Below are 27798 nucleotides of genomic sequence, written 5' to 3'. Positions count from 1 at the left end.
GGAGCTTTGTCTTAGATTATTTGAGCGATGGATTCCGTGTAGGAGAGTGGCAGTTCCAGTATGCGGTTGTCTGAAGACTATTTGCTCCAATCTCTCTTTATTTCCCCTTTATTGTTTATATTGAGGTTGAATTTGCGGTTCCGGTTACCGCGCGTCTGTGTGCATGGCGCTGTCGAATATCGACCCTTCGACTTTTGAGTTGGGACAGTCCCTTCCTCCTCGTGGAGCACAGTCAGTATGCTCCTGCAACATACTCGAGAGGGCACGGTTTAGTGAATTAATGCTAGAGTGAAAACAGTACTATCACAACTCATCTGCCGGGCTGGGAAGCTATCGAACGCTTTCGTGATCGCGATGTGTCTATCCTTGAAAGCCTCAAGTCCCTCTACCCTCGGTTTTTCCCCTTTGGACACTCGGCGGCTGTGAGTTCCTCCTCATTTATTAATAATCAAGCCATGGCTATAAAACACGAAAGTCACAACCATCCAATCGCGCCGTATTCCTTATGGTTGTGTAGTTTATGGTTTTGGATATTGGTGTGTACGTATGTATACGATTTGCAACTAATGAAATCCGTATAGCTCTGCCAAGCTATAGGCGAGAGACTCCCTTTACCGGAAGGCTATAGGTGTTCTCCCTTTGTGTCGCGAGACGCATGGGCTTCCAGCGAGAGACACGCGACATCGGACTTTCGTAAGCAGCTGCGTCTGGAGGTCTCAGACCTCCGATACTACGTCGTCGAAGTCGCTGGCGTGAGACTCTTCGTGCTCGCGTTCCCGCAGGCCAAGGCCCCGTCGGCTGGCTTCCAGTGGGCTCATGGCGGGTTGATTGTTAGCACGCGCCTTGCGGAGGCATTGCTTTCTCGAGTGGACTCTCTCGTTTATGTCGGCGAGTTCCCTGGGGGTGTCGGCGCTCCTGACCCTACGTTTTTGCCTGAGGGGAACTGTCATCGGGAACTGCGGGAACGGATCGCGACTCTCTTGATGCGGGCTTGTGTTCGCGAACACGGGAAGAGCGTCGATGCTAGCGATGTCTATCTCTATCAGGTCAGTCTTATGTTGTCATTTGGCGTGTCTCGGGGATAGGTTGTGCTTGAGTAGGGGCGGCTGTGCTTCCTTTACGACCAGTGTATTTGCACCTCGCGAAAGAATCCAGGGTCAAATACTATACACAAGTATTCACTAACGCTGAGTTTTCAAATAGACGGGTATGGCAAGCATTACCAGGCTGCTGGAGGGTATTGAGCAGCTACGCGCTGGTCCGGCGATCATCTTTGGTTCCGTATTTCATAGCACCTATTACACATTCGAAGATAGCCAGGGAGGTTTGAAACATTATGGTCGTGCGGATACTTCGGATTTAGATAATTTCGAAGAATACCTTGCAAGAGGGGGGCAGTGCGCATGTGTTTTCACCGAGTTCCCTAGTAACCCGCTTGCAGTCGGCGTGGATTTGACAAGATTACGAGGACTGGTATGTTATTCATCTTCCGCATTTCCTCCTTTATCGTCGGAGAGGCTCGGACAGTTCTTAGTGCTCTAGCGCGCTAACTATCATAGGCTGATAGATATGGCTTCTTCCTCATCGTAGACGACACTTGCGCCTCGTTCGCCAATATGGATCTTCTAGGTGTGGCAGATGTCATCGTAACGTCGCTGACAAAGGCGTTTTCGGGTTACGCAGATGTGATGGCTGGCTCTGTGGTGCTGAATCCAAACAGCGCGCATTTTGCTACCCTGAAGGAAGTAGTGTCATCACGCTTCCACAATGAGCTCTTCGAGGCAGACGTAGTGCACCTACTATCGAATAACGAGAATTACCTGGCACGGTGTATGATTCATAATCGCAACGCCAGCGCGTTGGCATCGTATTTCCAGTCTCTTGCTCTGGACCCCTCCAGTCCAATTACCCGCGTCTGGTATCCCCCCTATTCTCCAGGATCGGATTACCTCAAGTCGTTCCTGCGAAAGTCGACTGCCGAGTACCCTGCGCCAGGATACGGATTCCTATTGAGTGTGGAGTTTGAAACATTAGAGCTCGCTACTACTTTTTTCAACGCCGTAAACTTCTTTAAAGGTCCCCATATTGGTGCTCATCTTACTATTGTTGTGCCTTTCAATCATTGTGAGTACCTTCCAAGGCCATTCTCTTCTTGTTGCGATGAGTTCATAGAGGCGAGGACTCCGGTTAGCACCATTTTCCCTGACTCTTTCCACACACGCACACATACAACGGCATTGTGTTAAATCACCTTTGCATTGGAGACTTCTAACTCACGATCTAGTGGTTTGGGGCAAGAATGAGCCCGAACGACACGCTTCGTACGGATTGAGGCCGCAACAGATCCGGATAGCGGTTGGCCTAGAGGACCAGGAAGTTTTGGTGAGGAGATGCACAGAGGCGCTGGAGAAAGTAACAAAAGTTGCAAGGAAATAAGGCCTTGTGTCCAAACCAAGAGGTCGAATAGCATATGGCAAATCATTTGGCGGCATTGAGCTATATCAGTTGGCCTTGACAGGTGCCTCAGCATAACCTGATATTTCTCGACAGCCCCTTTCTAGGAAGATCCCACAGCACGGGCTTGTGGCGCATAGACGAGGTTATGAACCCTAAGATTAGATCTGCAAAGGTTTATGCGGATAGTAACCAACTTTTGATGTTTCCACAGTCTACCCAAGCTTCAGTCGGAGACTGATTCGTTTCGTGCCTGGCTTGTTGGCCATTGGTCCTCTATGATCCCTAAAACCACCTACCCAAATAGCGGGAACGCTCTGGGGTCGAGGCAGAACCCCGCCCCCTTTTATCTTCATGACACGAGATACACAATAGGGGGGGGGGGTTTAAATGCTAGCAAATAATTGTAACAATATTGAGCTAGCACGTCCCTCAATGATCTTAGTGAGAAGGAATAGGATATGCTACGTATGTACACAATGCTGTGTGGTGATAGCATCAGCCCCACACAAGGTATGTTGCAACAACCAGGTTCCAAAATCTCAGATACCGAAGGCAGACACTAGGAATGATCAGATGGATATCCCACCCAACTGCATGACAGCCTCTTTTCGAGATATATAATTAAGAATACTATTGATGTTCCTTTGACCCCCTATGATGATACTCGCGTAGGACTTGGTGGTATTCGAAGGTTTCCACAGGAGTATGTGTACTTGTAAATCCTATTTCAAACCTCTGTAGTCGCTCAATAATCAAACAATTCTAGATTAGGATTTACCTTGATTATTGCTTAGATTGAAATGTAACATACTCAACCTTTTCTACAGACATGTAAAGTGTCACGACAGTGTTTATATGCCCGGCAGAATGCAGTAAGGCGCAATAAATCACAATATTGTCACCATATAAGATGATAGAGTTGTTTGTTAAGCAACACTGGAATCGGTATGAGGAAGAGGGAAGGGGGGAGAGTAATAAACACTAGCATACAACAAGAGTGCTATGATTCGATGTTCGTGTTTTCACTACCCATTTTAATACTTGTAGTACGAAGATACGAGCCATATTGTCTAGATGCAGATCACAGGTGAGCCTACGAGGCTAGAGGTGTCTAGGCTGCAAACTCGAGTTGGATTTCCGTAGCCAAGGTGTACCTTCGACACTGAATTCGACATTTGTAGAGGCTTGCCATCAAAGTAAGCTGTCTATTCCAACTCAATCCTGTATTCATTATGATACACACAAGTAAGTACTGCTTGTCATCGGGCTATTGTCGGTGCTTCATGTAGTTTGCTGCAGTTATGAGTTGGCTAGCAGCCCCAAGGCTGTAGAAAAGGGACTAATTGGTGCCTATTCATTGCTGAATCCTGTCCCAGTCCCATCCATGACAGTCCTTGGCCAGTGTCACAGTGGTTTGCTTCACCGGGACGGCATTATAGCGTTGATGCCCCTCCCATACTACTATCTCATCTAGACCAAGCATATTCCCTACCCCTACAGCAAAGGATTGACGACGAGATGCATGTGTTATCATAGTCCTACAAACAGACCATGTTAGTTGATCAGGTTCCATTTTCCACTACATCTAGCTCCAAGTCTCTTATTCCAGTGGAATCTCTCGCAGAAATTTTGGTGCACATGCTAACTCTATGGCCCTGCTTTGGGAATATTGTAGTCTAGTTCTGGAGCCCACTAGCTTTGTGGCCTCCATTAAGGTCAATGATAGTTTGGGTTGCACACCCCAACGCCAATGGCTACCAAGATTGATTCCTCGTTTCACAATGGTGATTGGGTGCTGCATTTTGGATTCGGGTGCATACCACTCGAAAACTGGTATCTACTCATTGAAGCATTCAACCCAAACCCAGGGCGCTCGGATCCCATGATGGTCTTTTGGACTGATGAATTGTTGCAAACCATATTGAGATACCTGACCAATGTCATTGGGTATTACTATTCTACAACAGACTAGTACTCAAACCCACAGACTAAAGAGAATGTCGGAGACGAGTAAATGCAGCTGAAGGGCCGTGCTGCATGGATCGGTCTAAGGTATAATTGCTCAGCCCTCTCACCAAGCTAGCTAATCAAACCAAACATCCAATTTGAAGAAGGGATGGCGTATTGGATTGGCCAGTTAATCACCACGATTTTTCACAAGCGAATAATCGTTCATCTGACAGGTAATGAGCAATCTCGGCCTAGGAGGTAAGTATTCTCTTGAACTCGCTGACTGGCAGGAATAGGGCAAGGGAATTACCTGTCCACTATCCCATTACCGTAAACATCCTCCCCACTTGCGCCCTAGGGAATTGCCTCTTTTCACAGACACCGTCTGTCATTATTTGTGTACTCTCTTGCTCCCTCTTGCTCTCTCCTTCTCCCTCTTCTCCTTATCTCATATCTCATATCCGGGCTATTCTTTATGCCTCCTCTAGACACGCGTTATCTCAAATGCAGAACTGCATAACGATAATACCTAGAACCTAGTGACGAGGCAGTCAGCTCTGAACCCAAGCAGCTACACTCAGCTATCCCACTACTCGCTGGTTCTACACGTCGCCTTCGCTCTTACATCTTCTATACTCACAACAAGCCGCTTGAACTTAGCTCCATAGCCGCCATCGTATGCAAACCTACCCATCAAATCTATTCGTGGCTCTCGACAGTATGTGCTTCGTTGAATTCCTCGCTTATCTCTGCGGGCACGCCTCAGTGGGTGTCAATCGCGCCTGCCCTCTGACAACACACCTATACAACAACCCATGCTGCAATAAGCCGGCAACCCGCCCTTTCCTTGTGAATACAATGTGTCACCCTTGCAACCGGGTCATGCATGGAAGGCAAGTCGACATTGCCGAGGCCGAGCATCGCTGGATGCATGAGCGCGGAGCCTGCGGTTGCGAGGTGATATTCCCCGGTTTACAGCAGCCAAGGCTTATGAAGCGGCCGTCTATTGACGACGATGAGAATGCTACTGGCTTAACGACGAAAGCGGCGGCCGGGGTTGGCACCTCAGCTGGTAGTCCTACTTTTCCAGCACACACCACGCAACCAAACTACCAGGGTCCAGGGAAAGGGGTCGAAATGCCACTGTACAAGGAAACTGCAGTTGGAAACAACGTCGAGGTCGCCGTTCGACTCGGCAGTCTGTATGGCGCTGAGTGGACAGAGGACCACGCCAAGCTTCACAAGAGCGGTAGATGCAAGTGTCCTGTCAGCTTCGAGAGATACAAGCCTCTAGATACCAGTGATTGTCAAGGTGAGACAAGGAGAGCTTAGATTTGGACTGACTTGAACTTATATGTGACTATAGACGAGACATATAACCTTGGCCGAGATCATTCGGAATCGCTGAACCAGACTTGGGAGACTCAGTACGACTTATCGTCATCTATGGACAGTCACAATCCCAACGCTCACGCTGTTGTGGCGCCTACATACACTGCCTATGCGGGAACTTCGAGTACAAATAATAACGCAGCCAATGACTCCCAGTATCGACCTGTATATAACCGGCTTCCTTCTGGACCAGTGACGCAGTATCCATACGGATATAGCCAGACTGCCTCCGGGAATTTCGCGAGGTGGACTGCCGAAGGCCCTCAGAAATCACTTCTTGACGAGATACTCGGACCGACAAGACCCGATGCTTCCCGGCATGGAGAGCGCACCTGGGATGCCCAGACGATGCATTACCCCAACGTCGGTACCCCGATTGCTGGCGTCCCAATTGCTTGCGGAATAGCACAAGAGAGTGCGTTCGCTTCGGCTGTCGAATTTCCACAGCCTGAAAGAACTATTGCCGGATTTCCCATCGGCGCCGGCCCGGAAGGAGAGTCTCATGCCGGAGATTTCGAGGCATGCTCTCTTAATTCATCAAACACTGCAGACTCGCCAGTGAGAAGACGCCGGTTGTCGTCCGAGTTTTGATTTGACCTTTCCAGCGAGGTCGAGAACTCGATGATTGACCCGAACAGAGAGTCATAGGGCTAGATCTTACGAAGCTATGCGCGGCCATATCATGATCAAAGTATCAATACGTTACCAGAAAAGTAATCATCGAGTTTTGTCACGTCACTTCGAAAGCAGAGACGTGACTAGAGGCTTCATATCAAGGAACGGAAAGGGGAAGGGGTCACAAAAGAGAAAAGTTATCCGCGCTAATCATGGTCTTGATGCTTACGAGCAAAAGAGACAAATCACATTCCATATTCGCATATCTACACGTTTTCCATGAAATTTATTTACACCGCATCGTCTATGCTTACGATTTCCAGACTGCTTCACGCCATACATACTGCATTTACCCTTTATTCGAACGGCGAGAAGGCAAAGGCATACAGAACATAGACAAAACAGTTTTATGGGCCGAGGGCTCGGTAAGATAGATTCCCATACCCAGATCATCTATGTATCTTAGAGAGGATTCCATACGGACGCGACCAGCAACCAACTGCGATTCCCTCACGAACCGGCACGAGTCACGGCATTCCTAGACGACCCACGATTCCTCCCAACGTTATTTGCTTATTTCCACATCCCGTCTTTTTTTCTTTCCTGCTCGGTAACAGCAGTGACATGTCCATTGGGGCCAACACATAATGATATCAGAACTATCTATTCTAGCACAAACCTAGAATAATCAGAGGAAGCTGGGGGCAAAGCAGGAAAAAAAAAACGAGATAGCGAGGGATATAAGGAAGGTCTAGCTTAAGGACCGGAGACAGACCTTGTGTCTAGCTAACCATCATATCCATCTCTACTTGGGGCAAACGCTTGAGCATGGGATTTAAGCTGAGAATCTCCAAGCCAAGTTGCAGGTTTACGGGAGATGTGAAGATGGAATGGCATGCATTATCAATAGACAAGCAGCGGTTACGTGTATTTCTAGCTGAAAGTTAATTGCGTTGCATTCTTGAACCGATTCTCAATGAACGTGCTCTTTAACTGTGATTCCCGTGGCACTTGATCGGGCCATAGTGGTGTAAAGTGGTGGACTTTTCGTCCCACATGTGCTCGGCTGTTCACTCCCAACACTGACTACATTCCGGTATGGACAAGAATAAAAGGCATGAGAAATTTGTTTACTTTGTTACTAACTACCTCAATTTTCATTATGATTCCATGGGCCCAGCGAGTAACATGCTACTAACTAGGGCCGACCTATAATTGGCCATTACTGAATCTTCCTTCACGTGAATTGTCACTCATTGCTCAGCACAATGTAGCATACGATGATGAGGAATATGTAAGTGATCATATATGCATATAGTTACTAGACACCTCGTGCCTGACACCCTCCAAGGGGTGGATAGCCTCTATGATGTGCGCATCTCGAGTAGAGTCTCGATCACTGCGCTTCTTGTCTCCGGCTATTGTACATATGAAAAGGGAAAGCGCAGATTCAAATGCATTTCAAGGTATCTATTTATCTTGTCTATCCTTTTCAGGTAAATCACCTATCAACCTCACCTATAGAAAAGTTAGCAGAGATACCTTGTGAACATTCTAGTGGATGGGGACTCACCGAACACCAGGTCCATGGTACCAATAACAGCGACAGCATCAGCCAAGAGATGGCCTCTTGCGACTTGGTCGAAACCACCTAAATGAGCAAAACCAGGGGCTCGGATGGAGCATCGGTACGGCCGCTCGCTGCCGTCACTGACGAGGTAGACGCCCATTTCTCCCTTCGGCGCCTCGATGGCCGAGTATGTTTCACCCGGAGGTACGGCGTAACCTTTAGTATATAGGAGGAAATGATGGATGAGGGCCTCCATGTTCTCCTTCATAGCTGTTCGCGGGGGTGGTGAGACTTTGTAGTCCTCAACCCGAACGGGGCCAGCGGGCATCTTGTTCAGGCACTGGTGGATGATACGCAGCGATTGCCGGAATTCTTCCATGCGGCACAAGTATCTGTCATAACAATCGCCGTTGATGCCGACGGGTACGTCAAACTCGACCTGGTCATAGGCATCATATGGTTGACTCTTCCGAATGTCCCACGGGACACCAGATCCACGCAGCATAACACCGGTGAAGGACAGGTTGAGAGCGTCGGTCGCAGGGACAACACCTACACCCTTTAATCGTTGAATCCAGATACGGTTATCTGTAAGCATTTCTTCGGTCTCATCGATACGGTCACCAAACTGAGTGGCCCATTGGTAAATATCGTCGAGTAGGCCAACAGGGATGTCTTGATGGACACCGCCGGGTCTAACATAGGCAGCGTGCAAACGAGCGCCTGAAACACGTTCATAGAATTCCTGTGATTGCGAATTTTACATTAGCATGCTGTAGTCGAAGGAGTTGTATATGATGACCGGATGGGTTTTGATGCCATGAGCTTGAACGTACCATCAACTTCTCACGTTCCTCGAAACCCCACAAGAAAGGTGTCAACGCGCCAACGTCCATGGCATGGGATAGGACGGACATGAGGTGGTTTAGAATACGGGTAATCTCGCCGAACAGGGTTCGAATCCACTTCGCTCTCTCGGGAATCTCGACGTTGAGAAGCTTTTCAACGGCCAAGGCGAAACATTGCTCGTTGGTCATCATGGAGACGTAATCAAGACGGTCGAAGTAGGGTAGGGCCTGCAGATACGTCTTGTACTCGATCAACTTCTCGGTGCCTCGATGTAAAAGTCCGACGTGAGGATCGGCGCGAATGATCTCCTCTCCGCTAATTTCAAGAATAAGACGCAACACACCGTGGGCGGCGGGATGCTGGGGGCCGAAGTTGACGGTGTAGTGACGGACCTTGCGGTCATTGATGCTATTCTCTCGCGAGGCCTCGATGGCGCCCTCGGCGTTCTGCATACGCTGCAATCCATAGGGATCGGCGGGATGGGCGAAGTCAGGGTCGACGGGTGTGAGGGTGGTGCGCTGAGGCAGCTCGTTGGCGGCACGCAGAGCAGTACGGGAGAAGGCGCGGATGGAGGAGGTCGGTCGTGCAAGCTGCAGGCGCCTGGCACCGCAACCTGCGATGCGGTAGAGCGACGCCATCTGCGTGTTTGGCCGGTCAATTGGCAGCGGGTTTGTTCATCGAGCTCGGTGGCAATGACGCTCTATCTAACTCGAGGAGCCGGAGGTTTAAGCTCTGGAGACCCCCAATTGGAATTAATGTGCTCGTCATTGGACCGCCACAATATTGTTCCGGCTCCACCGCTCGAACGGAGACCCACCTAAAGGTATCTCTACATATTAGGTACCTATACCTGACCTATGATTTCACCAACTTGTCAATTTCGCCTCTTGCTTCAATGATGCTGATGATGCTAATAGCAAACGTTAACACAAGTAATTTTGTCTGGAAACCGAAATGCGCGATTTGGATTGGTCTGCTAGATTCTCTAAAGAACAAAAAGCTATCTATTCATGTTCATGCATGCCCAACACTACCATAAGCTGACTTCATTTATCTACCACTAAGTAGGTATAGTAGCCTGATAAGCCAGAGATGAAGTTGAAAGACTAAGTTTCTCTTGGGAGGCTATCAAGGTAGCTCTTTTTCGCAGTGTCAAATATCCTCTTCACCTCAGCAGCCGGGATCTTCTCCTTCCTGTCAAAGGAATATACCCCGTTGACTTCTTGCTCAATGTCGGATCTAGAAAGTGATCAAAATGAGTACAAGAGCCAAGAAGAGCGGAAGTAAAATAATGGAATGATCCAAGACCAAAGGAGAACTTACAGCTGGGTATACACGAATCCAGTCACATGGCTTCCCTGACAAACCGCCTTGACGAGGGCGTCAATGCGCGTCAGGAGGTCACTCGCGTCACTGGCTGTTGTATATCCCCAATCACCACCTCCTCCTTGGGGTTGAATCTCCCCGCTTTTCGCGCCGGTAGGTGCAATGTTGACGCCGGCGAATTCGGTGCAAATGACCGGAGCCCCAGGACGATGCTTGGTACCGGGGTCGACTTCCCCAATGGGTCCCAGGAACATCGGCCGCCCGGCCCAGGCTCGATCAAGTGTTTTCTCAAGGGTTGCGCATGATTCTGAAAGAGCTGGCGCGTCTGAGTAGTCGTGAAACGTACTTAAATCTGTTAACACATGCTCCCAACCGCAATTGTCGTTGACAGGTCGCGTAGGATCGAGAGTCCTATTATCGTCTAGTTAGAATTATGCCAGGAGGGAGAGGGGGAGAAGAGAAAAGCATACTTGGTTAGATAATATAGTGAGCGAACATGGTTGCGCTGCTCGATATTATCCTTAAGACTTGGATAACCCCAGGACTCATTCACAGGAGTCCACGTAATGACAGAGGGGTGGTTAATGTCACGCTTCACAGCTTCGGCCCATTCTTGGTTCATTCGATCCTTATACTCGGCGCTGAACTCATAAGCATTTGCCATTTCACCCCATACCAGATATCCTAGCTTATCAGCCCAGTACAGAAATACAGGGTCCTCGACTTTCTGGTGTTTCCGGCATCCGTTGAATCCCATCTTTTTCGCAAGCACGATGTCCTCCTTTAGACTTTCTTGACTAGGCGGTGTTAGACCCGTCTCAGGCCAATAGCCTTGGTCGAGACATAGTGCTTGGAAGAGCGGTTTGTCATTGAGCCGGAATGTACCGTCGCCCTTGTTCCAGTCTAGATGTCGGAACCCGGTGTATGTCTTGACCTCATCAATGACTTTACCCTCCGAATCATACAATCGGATAACAAGGTCGTAAAGAGTGGGATAATCTGGCGACCAAACGGCTAGTTTGCCCTTGTACCAAAAATCGGGGTTATCATAAGATGCCACGCTAGTTAGAGACGGTGGTGCACGCCGCTTTTGATCTTCACTTAGTACTAGTGGGAGTTTCACATAAGTAAAGTCTTTGTCTTTGGGTAGGCTTTCTCTCTTCTTTCCGATTGAATAACCTTGGAGGCTTCCTTCGATCTCGACGCTATAAGCGTGACCTGCTCGTCGTCCGACAACAGCCACTTCCGCGTCGAGAACGCCACCATGAATATCGTTTGATTTCAGTACCGTGCCCGCGCTACTATTGCCCAGGCGGGTAGCCGGGACTACCTCCAGAACGACAGGTTGCCAGATGCCGCTCGATGGAGTATAGAATATACTTTCGGGCTGAGGCGCCCAGTATTGCTTCCCCCGTGGCTGGCCAAGATCATATGGCGAGTCCACCACACGTAGAACTAGCTGTAGCTCGCTTTCCCCTGTCCTTTGTCGAACAATATCTAGAACATCCGTAATGTCAACATCGAAGGGGACATGTCCACCCCGGTGCTTGCCGACAAGGTATCCCGACAGCCAGAGAGTAACGCTGTAATCAACGGCACCGAAACGGGCAAGCACACGGTCGCCAGCATCGACCTCGGCCTTGGCACGGGGGTCCGAGACCGGCCGTTCGTACCACAATACCTCGTGGGCATCCTTTTCATAGAGACCTGAGGCTGGCGTCTGAAATGTGAAAGGCACGTTTATAGGCTTCTTAGTATTCTCACGAATTTTCTCTTTCCTGGCCTCAAATCCTTTCGCAATGAGCTCGGGAAATGCGGCAAGTCGCTGGGCTTCCGCCTCGGCATCGGCGCTGCTGGAGGCCGAAACGGTGGTTACGGAAACCTTATCAGGTACGCCATTTATATGCCACAGCTCCTTCAGCCCGACATCTTTATCATCGAAAAGGACTGTCCACTGATCATTAATAGGTGCCCATCTGTGATTCGTATGAACGAAGTCAGGCCGAGGGTAAGCGTCCTTTGACTGGTAGGCCATATTTTGCTCCTTGACTGTTCAATTTGATTGATCGAGGTTGGTTGAGATGAGAAGCGAGGGAAGATAGCTGACTTAGATTACAATTGATTCTAACCTATGAGTCCCAATTCGGGGAATTGCTGTCCCTGAAATCATTGTTGCACCATGGTACGGCTTGCGTGTCAAGGCCCAATTCTGTGCCGGTGGTCTGACGTCATGCACGACGGGATGCACTGAAATCTGGACCATCTGCACCTCAAAGAGTAGGTATAATCAATAAAATGGAGAGCTGCCCATACTATGTTTCCACAAGACAGCGACTAGCAGATAGAAAAGAGAAGAACCGATATGCAGTGAGGGGTAGTGATAGATGGTGAGATTTGATCGATACTCTGTTGTTGTCCAAATCTTGGACTTCTTACGAAACGGAAACTTGCGTTGTTCGTAGGATACATTCACTGTCCGTCGGGTGTCATTAGTGCTAGCACCGCCAGGCCAGCGTAAAAATTCATACATCTGGAGGACCAGCAGACGATTGAAGGTCAGCAGTTAGTGTGTATTGATTTCTCTGTTTCGTTCTATATCAAGCAACGACATGCATTACTATTTGTATGAACCTGACAACTCCTTGTCATCGCTTAACCTGAACGCCAATATGAGAAGGGCCACAGTCTCTGACAGCCCCCTTTAATCCACCTTTAAATTCGATTCTTAAGAGATGCCTGTAACGCGCCTCACGCTCTTTCTCGCGCCCTCTCCAGTGATCATGATGATGCCTTCCATTTCCAGCGCTCTCATTGTCTCTGCAAAGTCGGATGGTTCGACTGGTATACTTGCCCCTTCGTTCAATTTTCTGCTCACCTCGCTAAACCTTACGCTTTGTCCGCCGCTTGTCAACTCATCCAACAAGCGTAGGGCCGCATCTTTCAGTTCAGCTTTGCGTTTCCTTTCTGCTGCACTCGTACCTTCAGTAAGAAGACTCATATCAATCCGGCCTTGCGAATCGGTGGCAGCAGTCTTTAGTGCAGACTGAATGAGGCGTTCAGCTTCTAGAACATCAGCCTTGGTCACAGTCTGTGATAGCCGCATTTTGGCATGAGCCTCGGCAAGCCGAATCATGGATTCTAGTTGACGAGTGGTAGCCGTAATACGTTTCTCTGCGGCGCGAACATCTTGACCTAGCTTACGCATATTGACATAGGCTTCGACAAGGGCCTGCGACGCATCCTGTGACAGTGTGGGATGTATGTGGGCGCGAGCGTATGAGATGTAGGCAGTCAAAAACTCGACGGGCTAGTAATCGTTAGCTGTCTGCTTAGATAATTTGGGGCAAAAAGAGATAAGCCACTGACCAGAATTTCATCTTTGGAGCTGGCCGACTGTGGTTTGTCCTCCAAGTACATTGACAGAAGGTGTCGTGCCAATCTCCGGTCATTTGATTCATTAACACGATCAAGTATTAGGTAGACGAGATCAAATCGTGATAAGAGTGTTGGAGGGAGGTCAATGTTTTGGGGAACGGGGAGATCAGGGTTGTACCGAGAACCAATAGGGTTAGCGGAAGCCAATATACTTGTTCTTGCATTCAGCGTTGTGATAATCCCTGCTTTTGCTACCGAAACTGTCTGCTGTTCCATGACTTCATGAAGCACAGATCTCGTAGCATCTGACATTTTATCGAACTCGTCGATACAACAAACACCGCCATCAGATAAAACAAGCGCACCAGACTCGAGCACTAACTGTCGAGTTTCAGGATCTCGACTGACATACGCCGTTAGACCAACAGCGGAAGAGCCCTTGCCGCTCGTATACACACCGCGGGGTGCAATCTTATGAACGTATTGTATTAGTTGGGACTTTGCAGTTGAAGGATCACCACACAACAAGACATTGATATCCCCGCGGTATTTGGGGCTACCGCCACGTTCAAACGTCTTATTCGTCCCGCCAAACATCTGGAGAAGGATGCCCTTTTTCACATCGTCCATTTCATAAATTGAAGGCGCCAACGATCGGGATAGGAGCTCATATATATCAGAGCGAGCGGCCGTGGTCTTAATCTGCTCTTCTTCCTCGGGGGTCAGCTTTCGCACTTCTTCAATCTGGTTGTCCGAGTCGTTGGACTCCGGCTCAAGTGTCGTAAGGTCCGCATCTAATCGTTTATCGTCGACTTTGGCAACGTGGACAACGTCCACAAAAGTCTTGAACACGCTTTTGACTGTGCGCATGCGAGGGTTGACACGGACAGGACTAACCCGGTATATACCAGTTATCCGGACACGGTCACCAGCTTTGCAAAAGTCTACCAATTCGTTGTAAACACACACAGAGACAGAATGAGGCGTCTGTCCAGCAGGCACTGCATCAGGGGTCTCTTGCAACTTGATGACCTGTTTATCTTCAAACTCGCATCGATTGTGCACGATCTGCATCGAGTTTTTTTGGGCACACATTGGCCGAGGACACTCTGTTGGTTCTCGGATCTTGCCACGGTCTAGACCCACTAGGAGTGAGTGACTGCAAACATTACATCGGAAGAATGCCTGCCTCATATCAGGGATAACGGGAGTGGTCCGAATCACAAGACCCTTGATACAAATGAGTTTGTCCATGTCCGAGGGGTTAAGATCTCGAAGATTGATAATGTCGTCCAGACCCCATGGTCGTGTCATATAGGTTTGATCCATCACTTTCTCCTCTAAAGTAGGACCCTGTTGCACGCGCTGAGACTGTACAGGCTCTTCGCTTCTCTCCGAACTGGGAAATTGCATATCAGAGCTTGGAACAGAGCTTCGTTGAGTAGCAGAAACACCGTTGCTTTGGCCCCTCTGTCTTGACATCTCCGCCTGTGCCAGTTCAATCATGACATCATGTACAGACTGATCCATAAGGGGAACTATTTCCTGCGGATAATGCTGAATCTGGTGCCATAATTTCCTAGTAGGCGGATAGAGCTTGAAATCACGAATATCTACGTAAAGAATTCGCTGGCCAAGGATTAGCATGCTCTGAAGTTCCTCCCAGTATGGTTTCGATATTGCTGTGGGGTCTGCATCTGTTTCTTGTGTTGTCATTCCATCGTTCCACATGCGATATTTCTTCGTAAAGTTCCTCAGGAAATCTTTGAAGGCGGCATAAGTATCGTCAATTGAGACCGTAGTACCCCAAATGGTAGCATTGTCTTGTCCACCAAGCGCATCTGCGTCTGAGGTTCCAGGATTCAAGTTAGAGAATGTAGCGGCATCGGAATGAATTTCGCGGACAACACGGCCGGAGTCATCGAGAATGACACGACTACCACCACGAGCACCACCACTGAAAATTTCAGAGTTGATGTCACCTCTTCGAGGCCGAGCTCGAGGAGTTCCAGCGCCACCCACGAATAGCCCACTACTTTCGCTTCGAAGGTCAGACTGAGGGTGCAAACCTCGACCAGGACTTGAGCTCGGTTCGTATCGGATAGGGGAAGATTCTGAAGTGTGAGTTAGCGAACCGATTTTTAAGATTTGGGCGATAAAGGCTCTGTAACCCACCACCTATCAGGCCCCGATGTGCCCTTGGTGTCCGATCGCCATCGGATTCAGTTGACTGAGTATGTGTCATATGACGAAGGGGTGAGCTAGGCGGTGCACCGCTATTGTTATTTGTACTCTGGCTGTCGGTACCTTGCCGCAAAGGCGACGATGCTCCATTATTATTGCCGGTTACTGGAGAAGATTGGTAGAATAATGGGCTAGACGCTAACTGCGACTGTCGATTGTTACGAGGCGTAGCATTATTCTGTGACGCTGCTTGCTGCGAACGTGTACTGCGGCTAGGAGTGCCTGCCTGCGAATTGCGCTGGCTACGGCGCTGAGTAGGAGAGGACATTGCAAACTGTGTAAGTAGACCGTAGACGGTGGGTTTGTTGTTGGTCTATACCTCAGGCAGAGTGTGGTGTTGAGGTGGGAGGTTTGAGTAAATATTTACTGCAATAACAGACGTTGAATGCGGATGAGGGGCTTTTCTGTGGTCCGTCGCGAGAAACCCCTTAACGCGTCGTAGCGCGGTCGAAGCGCGTAAAGTGGAAAATACTAGCTACCTAGTAGGTACCTAGGTACTTTATAAAGTAAAAAAGATCTGGGGTTGTATCCCTGCCGCTTGAGGGTACATAGGTACAATATTTGAAGTGCAAAGTAAACCCACTAATTGCATAGATAGTAAATCGCTTTATCCGAGCATTCTGTCATCCCGCCAATGCCACCTGCACTTCAACTGTCCTATGCAGGTGTCGGCCAGCAATCCATTAAGCAATACTAATATTCAGATTCCCACTGACACCGTGAGATAAACCGCCAGCGATCCAATTGACATAGCGCTTCTACCACTATACAATCGGTCAGGATGCCGTCTATGTCCCTGCAGTCTGTGACTGCTGTCATCATACTCAGCGTCGACGATGGCTCTGGTACGTACCCAAAAGCCCCTTGTCTAATCCCCCTTCAGCCTGGGTTTGCTCGAAGAGACTGGATGTATCTAATACGAAGCTGACTTTTTGTGTAGTAGGTAGATCATATCTCTCTCTAGACCTAGCAGTCGCGATCGTGCTGCAGGCATTGGATCGTAAATACAATGCCACCTAGTTCAGAACGCTAATCTAGGACAGAGGATATTCGCAAAATATTACAACGCCCCCCACCATGCGCCGACAGGCAGTAAGCATCAAAGGCCGCGAAGTCGGAATGCCTAGCAGCTAACAAGGCTTTCCTAGCATCTGGTGCCCCAAGCTCCCCATATTCGGACGTGAAGTCACAGAAGAGCTTCGAGAAAGGTCTACTGGAGAAGACGGCAAAACAGACTGGAGATATCATACTCTACGATAACAAGTTGGTGCTTTATAAGATGGAGTCTGACGTGATGATGTACGTCGTTGGAGGAGCCGAGGAAAATGAGGTCTTATTATACAACGTCATTTTGGCGCTGCGGGATTCGTTGCACCTGCTATTCAAGTATGTCACCTTTGTCTCTCGTTTCTATAGGATAATTGCAATGCTAATGATAAAACAGGCAATCTGTAGATAAGCGGACAGTCGTGGAAAACTACGATCTAGTATCACTGGCTATTGACGAGATCGTTGACGATGGAATTATTCTGGAAACAGACCCAACGATTATTGTACAGCGAGTCAGCAAAGCGCCCACTCAAGACGTAAATCTGAGTCGCATCGATCTCAGTGAGCAAGGAGTGAACAACCTGGCACAGCTGGGACGCGCCAAGTTAACCGACTGGCTGCGCCAAGGGCTGTAATATGGCAAAGAATCAGAGTTGTTTTGGTCCAGGGGAGAATTACGACATAATTTAGAGTCAAAGGCTCGGCATCAAGGCGTTGGCGAAAGCTGTCACATCCAAAAGGAATATGCTGTTAACTGGTCCACACGATTTGATTCTTTACATCTTAATCTGGGATGCTGCTTTGCGTAGTCTGTTCATGACCGCTGCGCCGATATCCTCACCGTCTGGTGTGCCCTCTACAAATATGACATCTGCACCCCGTCTATCTAGTTCCCGTAATGCCGCGAAGAGTCCCTGTGCTATACTCCTAGTATCCTTGCCGATGCTGATGTCTAGAACTTTCCCAACCGTGGGTCCGTCTCGTGTTTTGTACAGATCTGCGTCTCCGACTTCGAGATCTATATCTACTTGATTCTTAGGCTCGGATGATTCAACCAGCCGTTCATGCTCCTTAAAATTTCTGCAAAAAAGTCCTCCGCCTATTTGCCAACAACGAGTTCGAATGACGCCAACCACGTTACCGCTGTTCTTCAACTCAAGAGTTTGCTGATCAATACCTTCATGCAATCTCGGATAGGTAGCTTCGTAAAGAACTACCCGCGCTTTCGGGCTATAGTGTTTGTATTTCATACCCGGTGCCCTCGGTGCAGCTTTACCAGCTTCACTATGGTCTTTGTATGCTTTCTCGACGCTCTCCCAACCCGGGCATTCCCGTAGTTCCTCTATGCTCACACCACCTGGTCTTAGGACAACAGGTGGATCACAGATACCGTCCACGACTGTACTCTCGACACCAACTTGACACGGGCCGCCGTCGAGGATTAGCTCGATACGGCCATCCAGATCCTCCAGCACATGGGCTGCAGTAGTTGGTGAAGGCTTTGTAGAGGCATTAGCAGAGGGTGCAGCCAATGGAGCACCGACCAGCTTAATCAGGGAGCGTGCAAGTGGTGAGGCCGGCATCCTTACACCAAAGGTCTTCTGCCCGGCTGTAACTTCAGGAGCTAACTTCGATGGAGTTGGGTTGGGCATTAATATTGTCAACGGACCCGGCCAGAAGCGCTCGATCAGCGGCTTGTAAATCTCGGGTATCTGATCATGGATCCCGTTTGGTGTTCCATTTTGCTCAGTTGCAGGTTGTAGAAAGTGCCGGAGCATGTCCAAGTCAGCGACATGAATAATAAGAGGGTTGTCCGACGGCCTGCCTTTCGCCGAATAAATGCCCTTGACGGCAGCAGACCTTGTTGCATCAGCGCCTAGACCGTATACCGTCTCGGTTGGAAATGCAACTGGTATATCTCTGGCCTTCAGATAGTCTGCAGCCTCTCGCAAGGGCTTGGCGCTTGGCATTTGGGAAACCTCCCATTCCCTCATTTTTTCTCGACCAACATTTTCCTTAAACTCTCCGAGATCACTACTGACTACCTTCAAAATTTGGGTTCTCAGTTTTGGTGCTTGTCGCGGTAAATCCCGTGACATGGTACTGTAAGAGTTGAAAACAGCTCGAACAGATTTGAGTCCAACGTTCACAGCTCGCGTAGCCAACGTGAAGGTCGATCCCTATATCTAGGTAAAACAGGAAAATTCAAAGACCTTCAACTTTACTTTTATAAAAGTATCGCGAGTGGCCTTGCAATTGTTTTACGGGTAGAATTGTTGTCAGTAAATAGCGAGGAAAGTACGACGAAGGAAATCTTCAGTGACTCATCAAGAGACTGCATGCATGCCTCAAGCAAACCAACAGATTTCACACAAAAGTTGCAGCTTTGATGTGCACCAAGCTTACCTAGCTGCTTACCTAGCTAGGTAAGTACCCAGGCGGTAAATACCTCTTGAGAAATAACACTAAGGCAGCTAATCACCAGCAGAACTTTGACAAGTTAATACTTAGGTGTGTAAGTAGGTACTTGCCTAGTGGTCTATGCATCTATAGTGGTACAGCAACTTTGGTAGGTACAATCAGAGTGGGTATGTAGTTTTAGCAAGAGCCAGGTACCAACCCAACACTCAAGGTTGCCGCACCCTTTTAAAATGTCACCAAATAGGTAGACGATACCTACCGGCATATCTACAACGAACGGGGGCTTTCTAAGACCTCAACCCCAATCTGATGTCTTGTGCCGCTATGCACCTCTCGTCATCAATGTCCCAATGTCCGCCAACAAATTTTTAAATGGCGACCTTCCAGCCCACTCAACGCAGAAAAGTTCGCGTAAGCTGAATCTCAGCGCCTCGAACCCCTCCATTCGCGATGCCTCGTCCATCGCCGACGTTCGCGCTAGCCTGGCTGCACTCCATACTCGCGAAACCGCCATAACGAATCGCCTGGGCTCTCTCGTCTCTTCCCAAGCCGATCTGTCCCGCGAATTGGGTCGGCTTGATCTACTGCGTGCCAACCTAGGTTCCCAGGTTATCGCAACCAGGTCAATCAGCAATGGCATGCTATCGTCGGCCGCTGAGACCGCCGGTCGACTTTCCAACCGAGTCAAAGAGCTGGATCTGGAAAAAGACAGGGTACAGCAGACTTTGAAGGTTGTCGAACAAGTTGCTGAGCTCAAAGCTTGCGTCCATGGCGTGGTTGGCAGTATGGGGGCACCCCAGGATTGGGAAGCGGCAGCAGGCTACATATCGCGCGCGAGCAAAGTACCCGAGCCCATCATACGGGGTGGATTCGCAGCATCCATAGTACCGAGTGTTGAAGTCCCCGATGCCCCTTGGGTAACTCTAGAGAACTCCAAAGAAAGTCTCTGTGGTTTATTTTTACGCGAGTTCGAAAAGGCAGTTAAAGATAGCGACGGCGCCAAGATTACCCGGTTTTTTAAGCTATTTCCTTTAATTGGAAGAGGTGATGTTGGTCTAGATGTGTACGGCAGATATGTATGCCAGGGAGTTGCCGGCACTGCGCGAGCAACTTTAAGAGAAGTGGCTGGTAGTACTGGGAGAAATGACAGTTTTTTCTATGCTAATGCCCTGACAAAACTATTTGAGCACATCGCTCAGATTGTCGAGAGTCATGGCAGTCTCGTCGAGAGGCACTATGGAGAGGGCAAGATGGTCAAAGTTATCGAAAGGCTACAGATGGAAGCTGATGTACAAGGCGGCATCATATTAGATTCTTGGAGCGACGACAGGAATGTAAGCAGACGACTTACAGATGTGAAGAGTTATCCTTTCTCCTTTCTAGTGCAAAGCTTCTTGCCGCCACAGAAGACACTTGGCGCGACCCCTCGCATGAACTCACCTGCGATTGGTGGTGGGACTAACCCTCGCGCCAGTGAAGATGAGGGTGTTAATATGAAGGAAATTGACGGGCTCCTCAATGAAATATCTGTCATGCTTGGGCGTTGGTCACTATATAGTAGATTCCTGGCCGGGAAGTGCAAGGTAGGTCAGGTTCCTTCACTCATCTATCCCGATTACTAATTCGTGGCAGGGCTCGGATACCCCAGAAAATACTGCACTTTCAATACCGACGTTATTGAGTAACTCAAACCTCCAAAGAAAGGTCTCCGCAAAGCTCGTTGAGCCCTACAACTTCATGTCAACATTCTTCTTCAGGAGATCTGTTGAAAAAGCGTTTCAATTAGATGAATCCCCACCCGGGTTATCTCTAAACCTCAATAAACCTATCGAAGCGAATGCACCCTTCATTATTTCGGCTGTTGATGATGTCATGTATATCGTCAGCGCAGTCATTCAAAGATCTATCTCTACCTCTCAGCGTGAAGTGGTATCTCACGTTGTTTCATCAAGTGGCAGGGTACTTGAATCTGACTTCATTAAGATGATGCACCAGAAGATGCAAAATGAATCATATCCACGAGCCGCCGTACAGGGAGGCATGCCACCAGAAGACAAGATCGTCGCATTTATTGTTTTAATTAATAGTCTTGACGTTTCTAACGAGTACTTGGCTCGAATTATAGCCACTCGAGTTGGCAGTTCACCAGACCACCCTAATGGAACTACTCAACCCAACCCGCTTGCTGCTTCGTTCCCCTTTGACAACGACATCGTACTCGTTACATCTTCTCTTAAGAACCTACATTCAACATTCTCCGCAAAGGCGACCGAGCTCGTTAATGATGGTTTGCAGGTCCTTTTCAACCAGGTGGTCAGGCAAAAACTACGAGCGATTATGGCTGAAGCATTCCGAGACGCAGATTATTGGCGGACGGAAGAAGAGCTAGCGGAAATAGCTCTACAAAATGACGAAGATGAGGACGAACTTACAGACCGAGTACCACGGCGCTTTGAGCAGGGATGGGACGCGCTCATGAAACCTATAGCACGGCTTATGACAACCAAGACATATAACACGCTACTAGAATTAACCGCAACGCACCTCTCAAAACAGAGTTTAGAGAAAAGAATATGGAGTTATAGCGGTAAGACAAATGCGTACGGAGCGATTCGCATGGAGCGGGACTTCAACGGAATCATCAGCACAGTGGCAAAAGGGAATTACAGCGTGAGGGAGTTATTCAATAGAGTTTCACAGATCCTCATGGTTGCCAATATGGAAGATGACGAGTGGGAAGAATTGGCAGATGCGGGCGATGACGGTGGCATCGAATGGGTACTCAACCAAGAGGAAAGACGTAGAGCGCGGAACCTTGTTCGCGAGTGAATACATTGGCATATAGAAAAAGCATGATCCCATAGATCTCTCACCGTTGCCACGAGTTTATGAATACGTAAATATGTAACATGCGCTTAACTTCTACATATCTACCCGACCTGTTAGAGACTGCCTCAATCTTACTATGATCGCTTCGAATTTCTGATATACTTGAAGATCAAATACTTAGATTACGAAGTAAGACAAATGAAGTACAAATGGGTGGATGCCCCCTGGTGACCCAGGCGAAGTGCCCTGTACTAGATATACTTAGTAATTGCATAACGTATTCATAGATACCGCTGTATCTAAGTAAAGGTACCTGGGTACCTACCCATGTAGCTTTAATGTTTGGTTTGGCAGGCTAGGTTAACGTCCGAGAAACCGATTATCAACAAATTCATCAATCACAGGACATTTCTTGATCCCACACGCTGTCGACAGTAAGCTGTGTCGGCCATGGCAACGTCACATTTTGGGCTGCTCGATGAGCGTGAGGAAACAGAGCTACATAAAACACGACTATTAGCAGTTGAAGAGCGACCCTTCAAACGCCTGACCAAACGTCTAGTAGGTCCAGGTGCATTCACAAACCCCAGCAAGCTACTCCCGTCTCCGCCTCCCGAGAGCAGTCATGGCGAGGCTGTGGAAGCTATATCTTCTACGACATCACCGTCAACTGCCGATATCACAACTCTGAAGGAAGACATCACTCTTGACTTCGCCGCCTTCGACTCGTCCATTGCCCGACTGCAATTCCTTGCAACTGCCAACGCGGCTGAGCGGGAACATTATGCCGAGGCGCGGCTACGTATTCTAAACACAATGGAGTCGGTGCGCGAGGGCAATGGACAATTGCGCGTGCGTCTAGACGAGGCGCGGGCGACGCTTGCGCAGCGCCGGAAGTTCGACGAGCTCGCCGATAAGATCACCAGCAACCGCATGCTACGGACGCGGGCAGAACAACAAATCAATCTAGCGAAGCTAGCTGAGGAGTGCGATGAACTGCGCCGCGAGAGCGAGGCATACGGTGACACGTGGCGTGAGCGTAGGGCGCAATTTGAGCGGCTAGTCGACGAAGGACGGAGATTACGTGCCCTGATCCGCGACGAGAAGGAGGAGGTGGAGAGACGTGAGGGCATGGATTCTGATGCCGAAGACGGAGAGGCAGCGCCCACGCCCGGAAAGGGCATCGCTAGCGGAAACGCGACGCCGCACCCAGAGAACAGTGCCGCCCCATCAGGTAAAAGAGAGGCGGGCAGCGGAACTCCCAGACCGGAGAGCAACAGAGATGAGCGGACGCCCCGGCCTGATAGTCCTGGTGCTGCAGCAGTAGGCGGCGAGAAATCAAGGTTGGATGTTAGTGGGAGTTTTTCGAGATCTGGAAGCTTAGCTCCTAGCGTAACGGCGGCTAGTCAACAGCTCGAGGACAAAGGAGCGGAGAACGGCGAGGATATCGATATGAACGAGTTGACGACACAACGACAGAGTCAAGACGGGGATACGCCGATGGGTGAGGAATCACAAAGCACAGTACAGATCACGGTTGACGCCCCAACAAGCGTCAGCGAAGATAAGATGGACACAACCTGAGGAGGATACGAGATGGTAGTCGAGCGCACTGGTTCGTGGTGGCTGTACAATAAATATTATACCCGTAGCTCTAGTGCAGAGCTACAAAAAGAATTTTGATTGCAAGGCTTTTGAGAGTGATCATTTATATTCGTTTCGTAGGAACCTATGGAGTCATCTACCATTTCTAGTTTTCTTCCGGGAGTGTCTTGCATGCTAGCTCAACGCCGCCATGTCTATTAACTTGTGCCTAGGTCGACTTGTTTGAGTGCCACAACCTAGCCTAACGACAACTTGACTGCTCCCCATACGCATAAGGGCGTCCAGTCTTGGTTCGCAAGAGCCTTACTTATGTGCATAATTTCATTCGTCAACTAAAACTCGCGTCCCTTCACGCAACAGGAGGCTCCAGGTCACGTCCGAGCTGCATCGCCTCGTTTGCCTTGGCAATCTCATCAGCGGCGGCACCCTCACTCTCAGCTGTCGCTATCCGCTCCTCAAGCCGCTGCATAGCTTCCACGATACGCTCGCGCAAAGGCACGAACACGGCTCGGGTTTCTTCTACGGCTTTTTGCTAGTGGCACCATTATTGTTAGACACAAGGCTTTGCTTCTCAGGCGGGGGCAGAGAGCTGTGCATGGCGGATATATGGACGAATGGATGGATGGATGGGGATACAAACCTCTTGCTTGAGTATGAAAGCTGCATTTCCATCAGCAGAATCAGGCGAAGCTTTTAGCTCTGCCTCAATCTTCTTCACGCGCTCGGTTTGCTGCGCTAGTTCCTTGCGGTAGTAGCTATCCTCCTTCACGAGGCGCTGGACTGATTGGGTCGCGATGACTAGAGGTGACGGGGCCGGCATTGTGTCTGTATCGCTGGATTTTCGTGTGTTCTTAGGTGATTTCCATAGAATGGATTATTGACTCTTATTTATAAGCCGAGGAATTATACAGTTGCCTAATCTTTAGAGCTATTATCTTTTGCCTGGTCCCAACACTCTCCAACTTCACCTCTTTGCCCAGAGTAGAAGTATGTTTTGGTGGGGTTGGCGGGGTACCTGGGTACCTCTAGGTATGCATGTGCTTGTAAGAGACACCCCGATATGCAGTTAATGGGGGAATCATTATTCTCTGTGCGATAAACGAGGCTCTCTATTCCATTCAAGGAAAGACTCAAGTTGTAGGTAGGTACCTTTGCGCTCTTATCGGACCTCTCTTATCGTAACTTCCATTACAAATCGACTGTACCCATATGAATCTCATCCTCGGATTGCGCCAGACCTACGTTGAATACAAGTGCCTCTAAAGTTTCTCAACACTTCCATACTTGTTGCAATCGCCATGTCCTCTTCTCTCTCTATGCGTACGTGTCCTTCCCCTCATCCCTTTGCTTCGCTAACAACCATTTTTGTAGCGTCAATTGCTCCCAAGGCTGAATCCGCTGCTTCGGTTGCCGGCGGAAACACTGCGGCGTCGAAGCCAAAGGTCAGGACCCCCGATGTCATAATCATTATGTTCAGTCAAGTATTAACACATTTTACCTGTTCAGCCATGTTGCGTGTGCAAAGATGAAAAGGCGCAGCGAGATGACTGCATGCTCTTCTCTAAGTCGAACGACCCCACGAGCGATTGCAAACCTATTATCGACCAGTACAAGACTTGCATGGCCGGCTTTGGCTTCCAGATTTAGGGTCGAGGATCGACGAGCTAGAACGGTCTCGATTATGTAACAGACTGATGTCTCCATGTAGACTATTAATTGCCGGGTGCTGCCGAGCTTTGATTAATTGTTGTACGATAGATGGATAGAGGGTCACAACGGCCATTGATTGCATTTGCATTGCATTTGGGCGGCGTTCAGCAGAAGAGAATTACATGTCTCTCCTCTCTTTGTCAGTCAAACTCCCCGTCTTTGGCACTGATCCTATAGAGGGAATTGGATTTTTCTTTCCTTCTTTCAATCAAATGGCAATTCAACTCCGAGACGCAGAGTTGAGAGCTCATTGAACACAACAAGCCTGGGCTAATATCGAAGACTGTTTGATACAGTGCCCCCTGTCTTGTTGTTGTTGTTAAAGTTCGTTGACGGATTCATCCATCGGCAAGCTGAAGTCATTTGACGGAATTAAAGCCGCCTATTGACTAGCTAGACCATAAATGACAAAAGTAGACACGACAAGGTCGTTGCATTGGACGGTATTGTATTTATCATATCATCAGTAGTGATTGAGGGAAGACTCATGTTCGTGACACCGCTAGACTTACTGGAATCGAGGTGACGCCCCGTTACCAAGCGTATAGAGGTCCATGATGATCCTACAAAGCGTACCACTTCTGCAAATGTAGGCTTTTGATACCACGATGACAGTGTGGGGGGACGCTTAGTGTAAGCATCGTGGTCAAGGTGGTGGTGCATGAGGCATCCCAGCTGCTGTAAGCCACACACACTAGGTATGCACCAAGACGATTTGCACAGGCCATTCATCTGCCCACGATCAGCCTCGTGAGCTACAAAGTACTTTGAGCTATTCTGCCGGTATTAGGCTAAATAGGTGCATTCAACGACAGGGGCAGGCATGCAAGTGTTGGGGACTGTACACATGATGTGGTACCTACACTACTGCAAGAACCACTCGACCACGCCGCAAAGAACACATAACAACTTTGAGAGGCTCCCTTTTTAACTCCATGACAAAGAGAAATGCGAGTAATCTAGTCGAGACACCCCTTCAGGACGATCTCGACCGCATTCGAGGACCGGTACGAACTATGCCAGACACATTTGGCGAGCAGCCGTTACAATTTCTCTACCGAAGTTATTCGTGGAGAGTGCGCAGTGTAATGTGGGCACACTATCTAAGCTAATGCTAGTTCGGCATTAGGTACGGGAATTGGGGTAGAAGCGGAGAATCCCGTTCAAAGTCCCAGAGAAAACCCAGGCTAGATGGTTATATCATATGTACTAGGAAATCGTGGTATGCGTGTGTACGCTACTTAGGTCATACTATAATAACTTACACTCCATATGGAACAGTTTGAAAAACTATAGCATATGCCGAGTACTATTTCACGTTTCTCCGGCCTTGCAACGACTTCACGATACTTTCAATGCCTTAGTTTCTCATAAGAGGCACATGTAGATAGGCTATGAGCAAGCCAACTTCCACTAAGAACAGCTTGGATTAGCCACCTCCTGCAAGGTGCGGCAGCTCGGGACGCAATCCCGTCAGAGAGAGGGATATGACAGTCGCGAATGCTCTTAGCGAAGTTCCCGCCACTCATGGCCACTCCTTACGAGAACTATTAGCAAGACGACCAGGAGTCTCTCCAGTTTCTCGGGCATCACTTGTTAGCCATTGCCTATTGGCGACGTCGGTGCTTTTATTAACGACCATCCTGCCAAGAATACAGTCATCCAGAACCAATACCTAGACGTCAACATCTGGAGACTAACTCAATGCCTGTTCACTATTAATGATTAAGCTACAGTATATGAACCATTTAATATCTTGATTCCTACTTAGTGTAGTCAGATAATTTACTACCTGCAACGATTACGAGTTCCGAAGAGGCGATTCTGACCGCCAACACTGCGGTGTAACCCTCTCTAGCCGTGCCAGACCAGGCACAACGATTAAACAACGATGACCCAATGCCACCCTTCTTTTAGCACGGATGTGGTCCCCTGTTCCTGACAGACACTTGCTGTACATTGGGAGCCGTCAACCGTTTCCATCGACTTGGAGATGGTTGTCCCACTATTGGTAGGTATATAGCTTAGAATTACCTATTCTAAGCTAGGTGTATCCATGTTATGGTACCATCTCGCCGGGAAACGATTAGACTCAGTTAGGCGAGACGACACCTGGAGGCTGGGAGTACCAAGCTGGCTAGTCAACCTGCGGCATGCCACTCTTGAATAGCATGATGCGGAACAATCTCGATGGAACGATACTCCTCCAATGAAGGCGTAGTGAACGGTGTAATCTCCTACGCCTCTCTGTCAAGGCCGCGCTTGTCTCACGGTATGGAAGCAATACTCCATCAATCGGTGTTACTAAGAGGTATTTCTCCGCAATCCAGTCTACCATCCCGTCCAAAAGTGCTCTAGAAGTAATATTGTAAGTTGCTCTCACGAGACAGGGGACCATAGATCTC

At 48.8% G+C, this 27798-nt stretch overlaps 11 protein-coding genes across 11 annotated transcripts; 6 read left to right on the top strand and 5 right to left on the bottom strand.

The window, feature by feature from the left end:
- Positions 1-163: 163 nt before the first annotated feature.
- Positions 164-2687, top strand: F5B22DRAFT_659462 (cystathionine gamma-synthase; the record flags this gene model as incomplete). Its single annotated transcript, XM_047980200.1, has 6 exons — positions 164-231; positions 299-422; positions 582-1046; positions 1204-1473; positions 1560-2124; positions 2285-2687. The coding sequence occupies 6 exons, from the start codon at positions 164-166 to the stop codon at positions 2434-2436; spliced, it is 1644 nt and encodes a 547-aa protein (XP_047834431.1). The 3' UTR covers positions 2437-2687.
- A 2440-nt stretch (positions 2688-5127) lies between these two features.
- On the top strand, positions 5128-6390 carry F5B22DRAFT_633843 (uncharacterized protein; the record flags this gene model as incomplete). Its single annotated transcript, XM_047976896.1, has 2 exons — positions 5128-5719; positions 5774-6390. 2 exons carry the CDS (start codon positions 5128-5130, stop codon positions 6388-6390), a joined length of 1209 nt encoding a protein of 402 aa, XP_047834430.1.
- Positions 6391-7535: 1145 nt separating this feature from the next.
- F5B22DRAFT_591766 (NADH-ubiquinone oxidoreductase 49 kDa subunit) lies at positions 7536-9538 on the bottom strand. Its single transcript, XM_047973871.1, has 3 exons — positions 8821-9538; positions 7988-8729; positions 7536-7932 (listed from the first exon to the last, which is right to left on the bottom strand). The coding sequence occupies exons 1-3, from the start codon at positions 9469-9471 to the stop codon at positions 7916-7918; spliced, it is 1410 nt and encodes a 469-aa protein (XP_047834429.1). The 5' UTR covers positions 9472-9538; the 3' UTR covers positions 7536-7915.
- Positions 9539-9710: 172 nt separating this feature from the next.
- On the bottom strand, positions 9711-12597 carry F5B22DRAFT_591764 (glycoside hydrolase family 2 protein). The gene is made up of 3 exons (XM_047973870.1): positions 10630-12597; positions 10157-10570; positions 9711-10072 (listed from the first exon to the last, which is right to left on the bottom strand). The coding sequence occupies exons 1-3, from the start codon at positions 12192-12194 to the stop codon at positions 9940-9942; spliced, it is 2112 nt and encodes a 703-aa protein (XP_047834428.1). The 5' UTR covers positions 12195-12597; the 3' UTR covers positions 9711-9939.
- A 100-nt stretch (positions 12598-12697) lies between these two features.
- F5B22DRAFT_411358 (cell division control protein 54) lies at positions 12698-16199 on the bottom strand. Its single transcript, XM_047971567.1, has 3 exons — positions 15710-16199; positions 13526-15648; positions 12698-13466 (listed from the first exon to the last, which is right to left on the bottom strand). The coding sequence occupies exons 1-3, from the start codon at positions 16044-16046 to the stop codon at positions 12885-12887; spliced, it is 3042 nt and encodes a 1013-aa protein (XP_047834427.1). The 5' UTR covers positions 16047-16199; the 3' UTR covers positions 12698-12884.
- Positions 16200-16559: 360 nt separating this feature from the next.
- F5B22DRAFT_642823 (snare-like protein) lies at positions 16560-17463 on the top strand (the record flags this gene model as incomplete). The annotated part of the gene is made up of 5 exons (XM_047978185.1): positions 16560-16623; positions 16719-16759; positions 16822-16870; positions 16927-17164; positions 17223-17463. The coding sequence occupies 5 exons, from the start codon at positions 16560-16562 to the stop codon at positions 17461-17463; spliced, it is 633 nt and encodes a 210-aa protein (XP_047834426.1).
- Positions 17213-19316, bottom strand: F5B22DRAFT_411355 (DHBP synthase RibB-like alpha/beta domain-containing protein). Its single transcript, XM_047971566.1, has one exon. The coding sequence runs from the start codon at positions 18925-18927 to the stop codon at positions 17605-17607; it is 1323 nt and encodes a 440-aa protein (XP_047834425.1). The 5' UTR covers positions 18928-19316; the 3' UTR covers positions 17213-17604.
- A 1-nt stretch (position 19317) lies between these two features.
- F5B22DRAFT_591756 (COG4 transport protein-domain-containing protein) lies at positions 19318-22272 on the top strand. Its single transcript, XM_047973869.1, has 2 exons — positions 19318-20832; positions 20882-22272. Exons 1-2 carry the CDS (start codon positions 19600-19602, stop codon positions 22076-22078), a joined length of 2430 nt encoding a protein of 809 aa, XP_047834424.1. The 5' UTR covers positions 19318-19599; the 3' UTR covers positions 22079-22272.
- An 87-nt stretch (positions 22273-22359) lies between these two features.
- F5B22DRAFT_591755 (Tho complex subunit 7-domain-containing protein) lies at positions 22360-23769 on the top strand. Its single transcript, XM_047973868.1, has one exon. It carries the CDS (start codon positions 22529-22531, stop codon positions 23660-23662), a length of 1134 nt encoding a protein of 377 aa, XP_047834423.1. The 5' UTR covers positions 22360-22528; the 3' UTR covers positions 23663-23769.
- F5B22DRAFT_591753 (tubulin binding cofactor A) lies at positions 23770-24676 on the bottom strand. The gene is made up of 2 exons (XM_047973867.1): positions 24324-24676; positions 23770-24215 (listed from the first exon to the last, which is right to left on the bottom strand). Exons 1-2 carry the CDS (start codon positions 24501-24503, stop codon positions 24033-24035), a joined length of 363 nt encoding a protein of 120 aa, XP_047834422.1. The 5' UTR covers positions 24504-24676; the 3' UTR covers positions 23770-24032.
- A 25-nt stretch (positions 24677-24701) lies between these two features.
- Positions 24702-25462, top strand: F5B22DRAFT_411066 (cytochrome C oxidase copper chaperone). The gene is made up of 3 exons (XM_047971564.1): positions 24702-25003; positions 25055-25125; positions 25190-25462. Exons 1-3 carry the CDS (start codon positions 24982-24984, stop codon positions 25328-25330), a joined length of 234 nt encoding a protein of 77 aa, XP_047834421.1. The 5' UTR covers positions 24702-24981; the 3' UTR covers positions 25331-25462.
- The last annotated feature ends 2336 nt before the right edge of the window (positions 25463-27798 follow it).

The sequence above is a fragment of the Xylaria bambusicola genome (assembly GCF_022495145.1).
Source record: "Xylaria bambusicola strain CBS 139988 unplaced genomic scaffold F5B22scaffold_5, whole genome shotgun sequence".
Lineage (NCBI taxonomy): Eukaryota > Fungi > Ascomycota > Sordariomycetes > Xylariales > Xylariaceae > Xylaria > Xylaria bambusicola.
The sequence above is the reverse complement of the archived record's forward strand: the minus strand, read 5'-3'. Positions and strand labels throughout refer to the sequence as shown.

What these genes read in the sequence shown, in the direction of transcription:
- F5B22DRAFT_411066 (XM_047971564.1), top strand. Translation starts at nt 24,982, where the DNA reads ATGTCCTCTTCTCTCTCTATGC. An exon ending in GTCCTCTTCTCTCTCTATGC is followed by an intron (nt 25,004 to 25,054) that starts GTACGTGTCCTT and finishes CCATTTTTGTAG; the next exon opens with CGTCAATTGCTCCCAAGGCT. An exon ending in CTGCGGCGTCGAAGCCAAAG is followed by an intron (nt 25,126 to 25,189) that starts GTCAGGACCCCC and finishes TTACCTGTTCAG; the next exon opens with CCATGTTGCGTGTGCAAAGA.
- F5B22DRAFT_411358 (XM_047971567.1), bottom strand. Translation starts at nt 16,046, where the DNA reads ATGTCCTCTCCTACTCAGCGCCGTAGCCAGCGCAATTCGCAGGCAGGC. An exon ending in ACATCGGGGCCTGATAGGTG is followed by an intron (nt 15,649 to 15,709) that starts GTGGGTTACAGA and finishes CTCACACTTCAG; the next exon opens with AATCTTCCCCTATCCGATAC. An exon ending in GCTCCAAAGATGAAATTCTG is followed by an intron (nt 13,467 to 13,525) that starts GTCAGTGGCTTA and finishes AACGATTACTAG; the next exon opens with CCCGTCGAGTTTTTGACTGC.
- F5B22DRAFT_591753 (XM_047973867.1), bottom strand. Translation starts at nt 24,503, where the DNA reads ATGCCGGCCCCGTCACCTCTAGTCATCGCGACCCAATCAGTCCAGCGC. An exon ending in CTTTCATACTCAAGCAAGAG is followed by an intron (nt 24,216 to 24,323) that starts GTTTGTATCCCC and finishes TGGTGCCACTAG; the next exon opens with CAAAAAGCCGTAGAAGAAAC.
- F5B22DRAFT_591764 (XM_047973870.1), bottom strand. Translation starts at nt 12,194, where the DNA reads ATGGCCTACCAGTCAAAGGACGCTTACCCTCGGCCTGACTTCGTTCAT. An exon ending in TCACTATATTATCTAACCAA is followed by an intron (nt 10,571 to 10,629) that starts GTATGCTTTTCT and finishes AGACGATAATAG; the next exon opens with GACTCTCGATCCTACGCGAC. An exon ending in GGATTCGTGTATACCCAGCT is followed by an intron (nt 10,073 to 10,156) that starts GTAAGTTCTCCT and finishes ATCACTTTCTAG; the next exon opens with ATCCGACATTGAGCAAGAAG.
- F5B22DRAFT_591756 (XM_047973869.1), top strand. Translation starts at nt 19,600, where the DNA reads ATGTCCGCCAACAAATTTTTAAATGGCGACCTTCCAGCCCACTCAACG. An exon ending in TCCTGGCCGGGAAGTGCAAG is followed by an intron (nt 20,833 to 20,881) that starts GTAGGTCAGGTT and finishes AATTCGTGGCAG; the next exon opens with GGCTCGGATACCCCAGAAAA.
- F5B22DRAFT_591766 (XM_047973871.1), bottom strand. Translation starts at nt 9,471, where the DNA reads ATGGCGTCGCTCTACCGCATCGCAGGTTGCGGTGCCAGGCGCCTGCAG. An exon ending in AGGAACGTGAGAAGTTGATG is followed by an intron (nt 8,730 to 8,820) that starts GTACGTTCAAGC and finishes TCGCAATCACAG; the next exon opens with GAATTCTATGAACGTGTTTC.
- F5B22DRAFT_591755 (XM_047973868.1), top strand. Translation starts at nt 22,529, where the DNA reads ATGGCAACGTCACATTTTGGGCTGCTCGATGAGCGTGAGGAAACAGAG.
- F5B22DRAFT_411355 (XM_047971566.1), bottom strand. Translation starts at nt 18,927, where the DNA reads ATGTCACGGGATTTACCGCGACAAGCACCAAAACTGAGAACCCAAATT.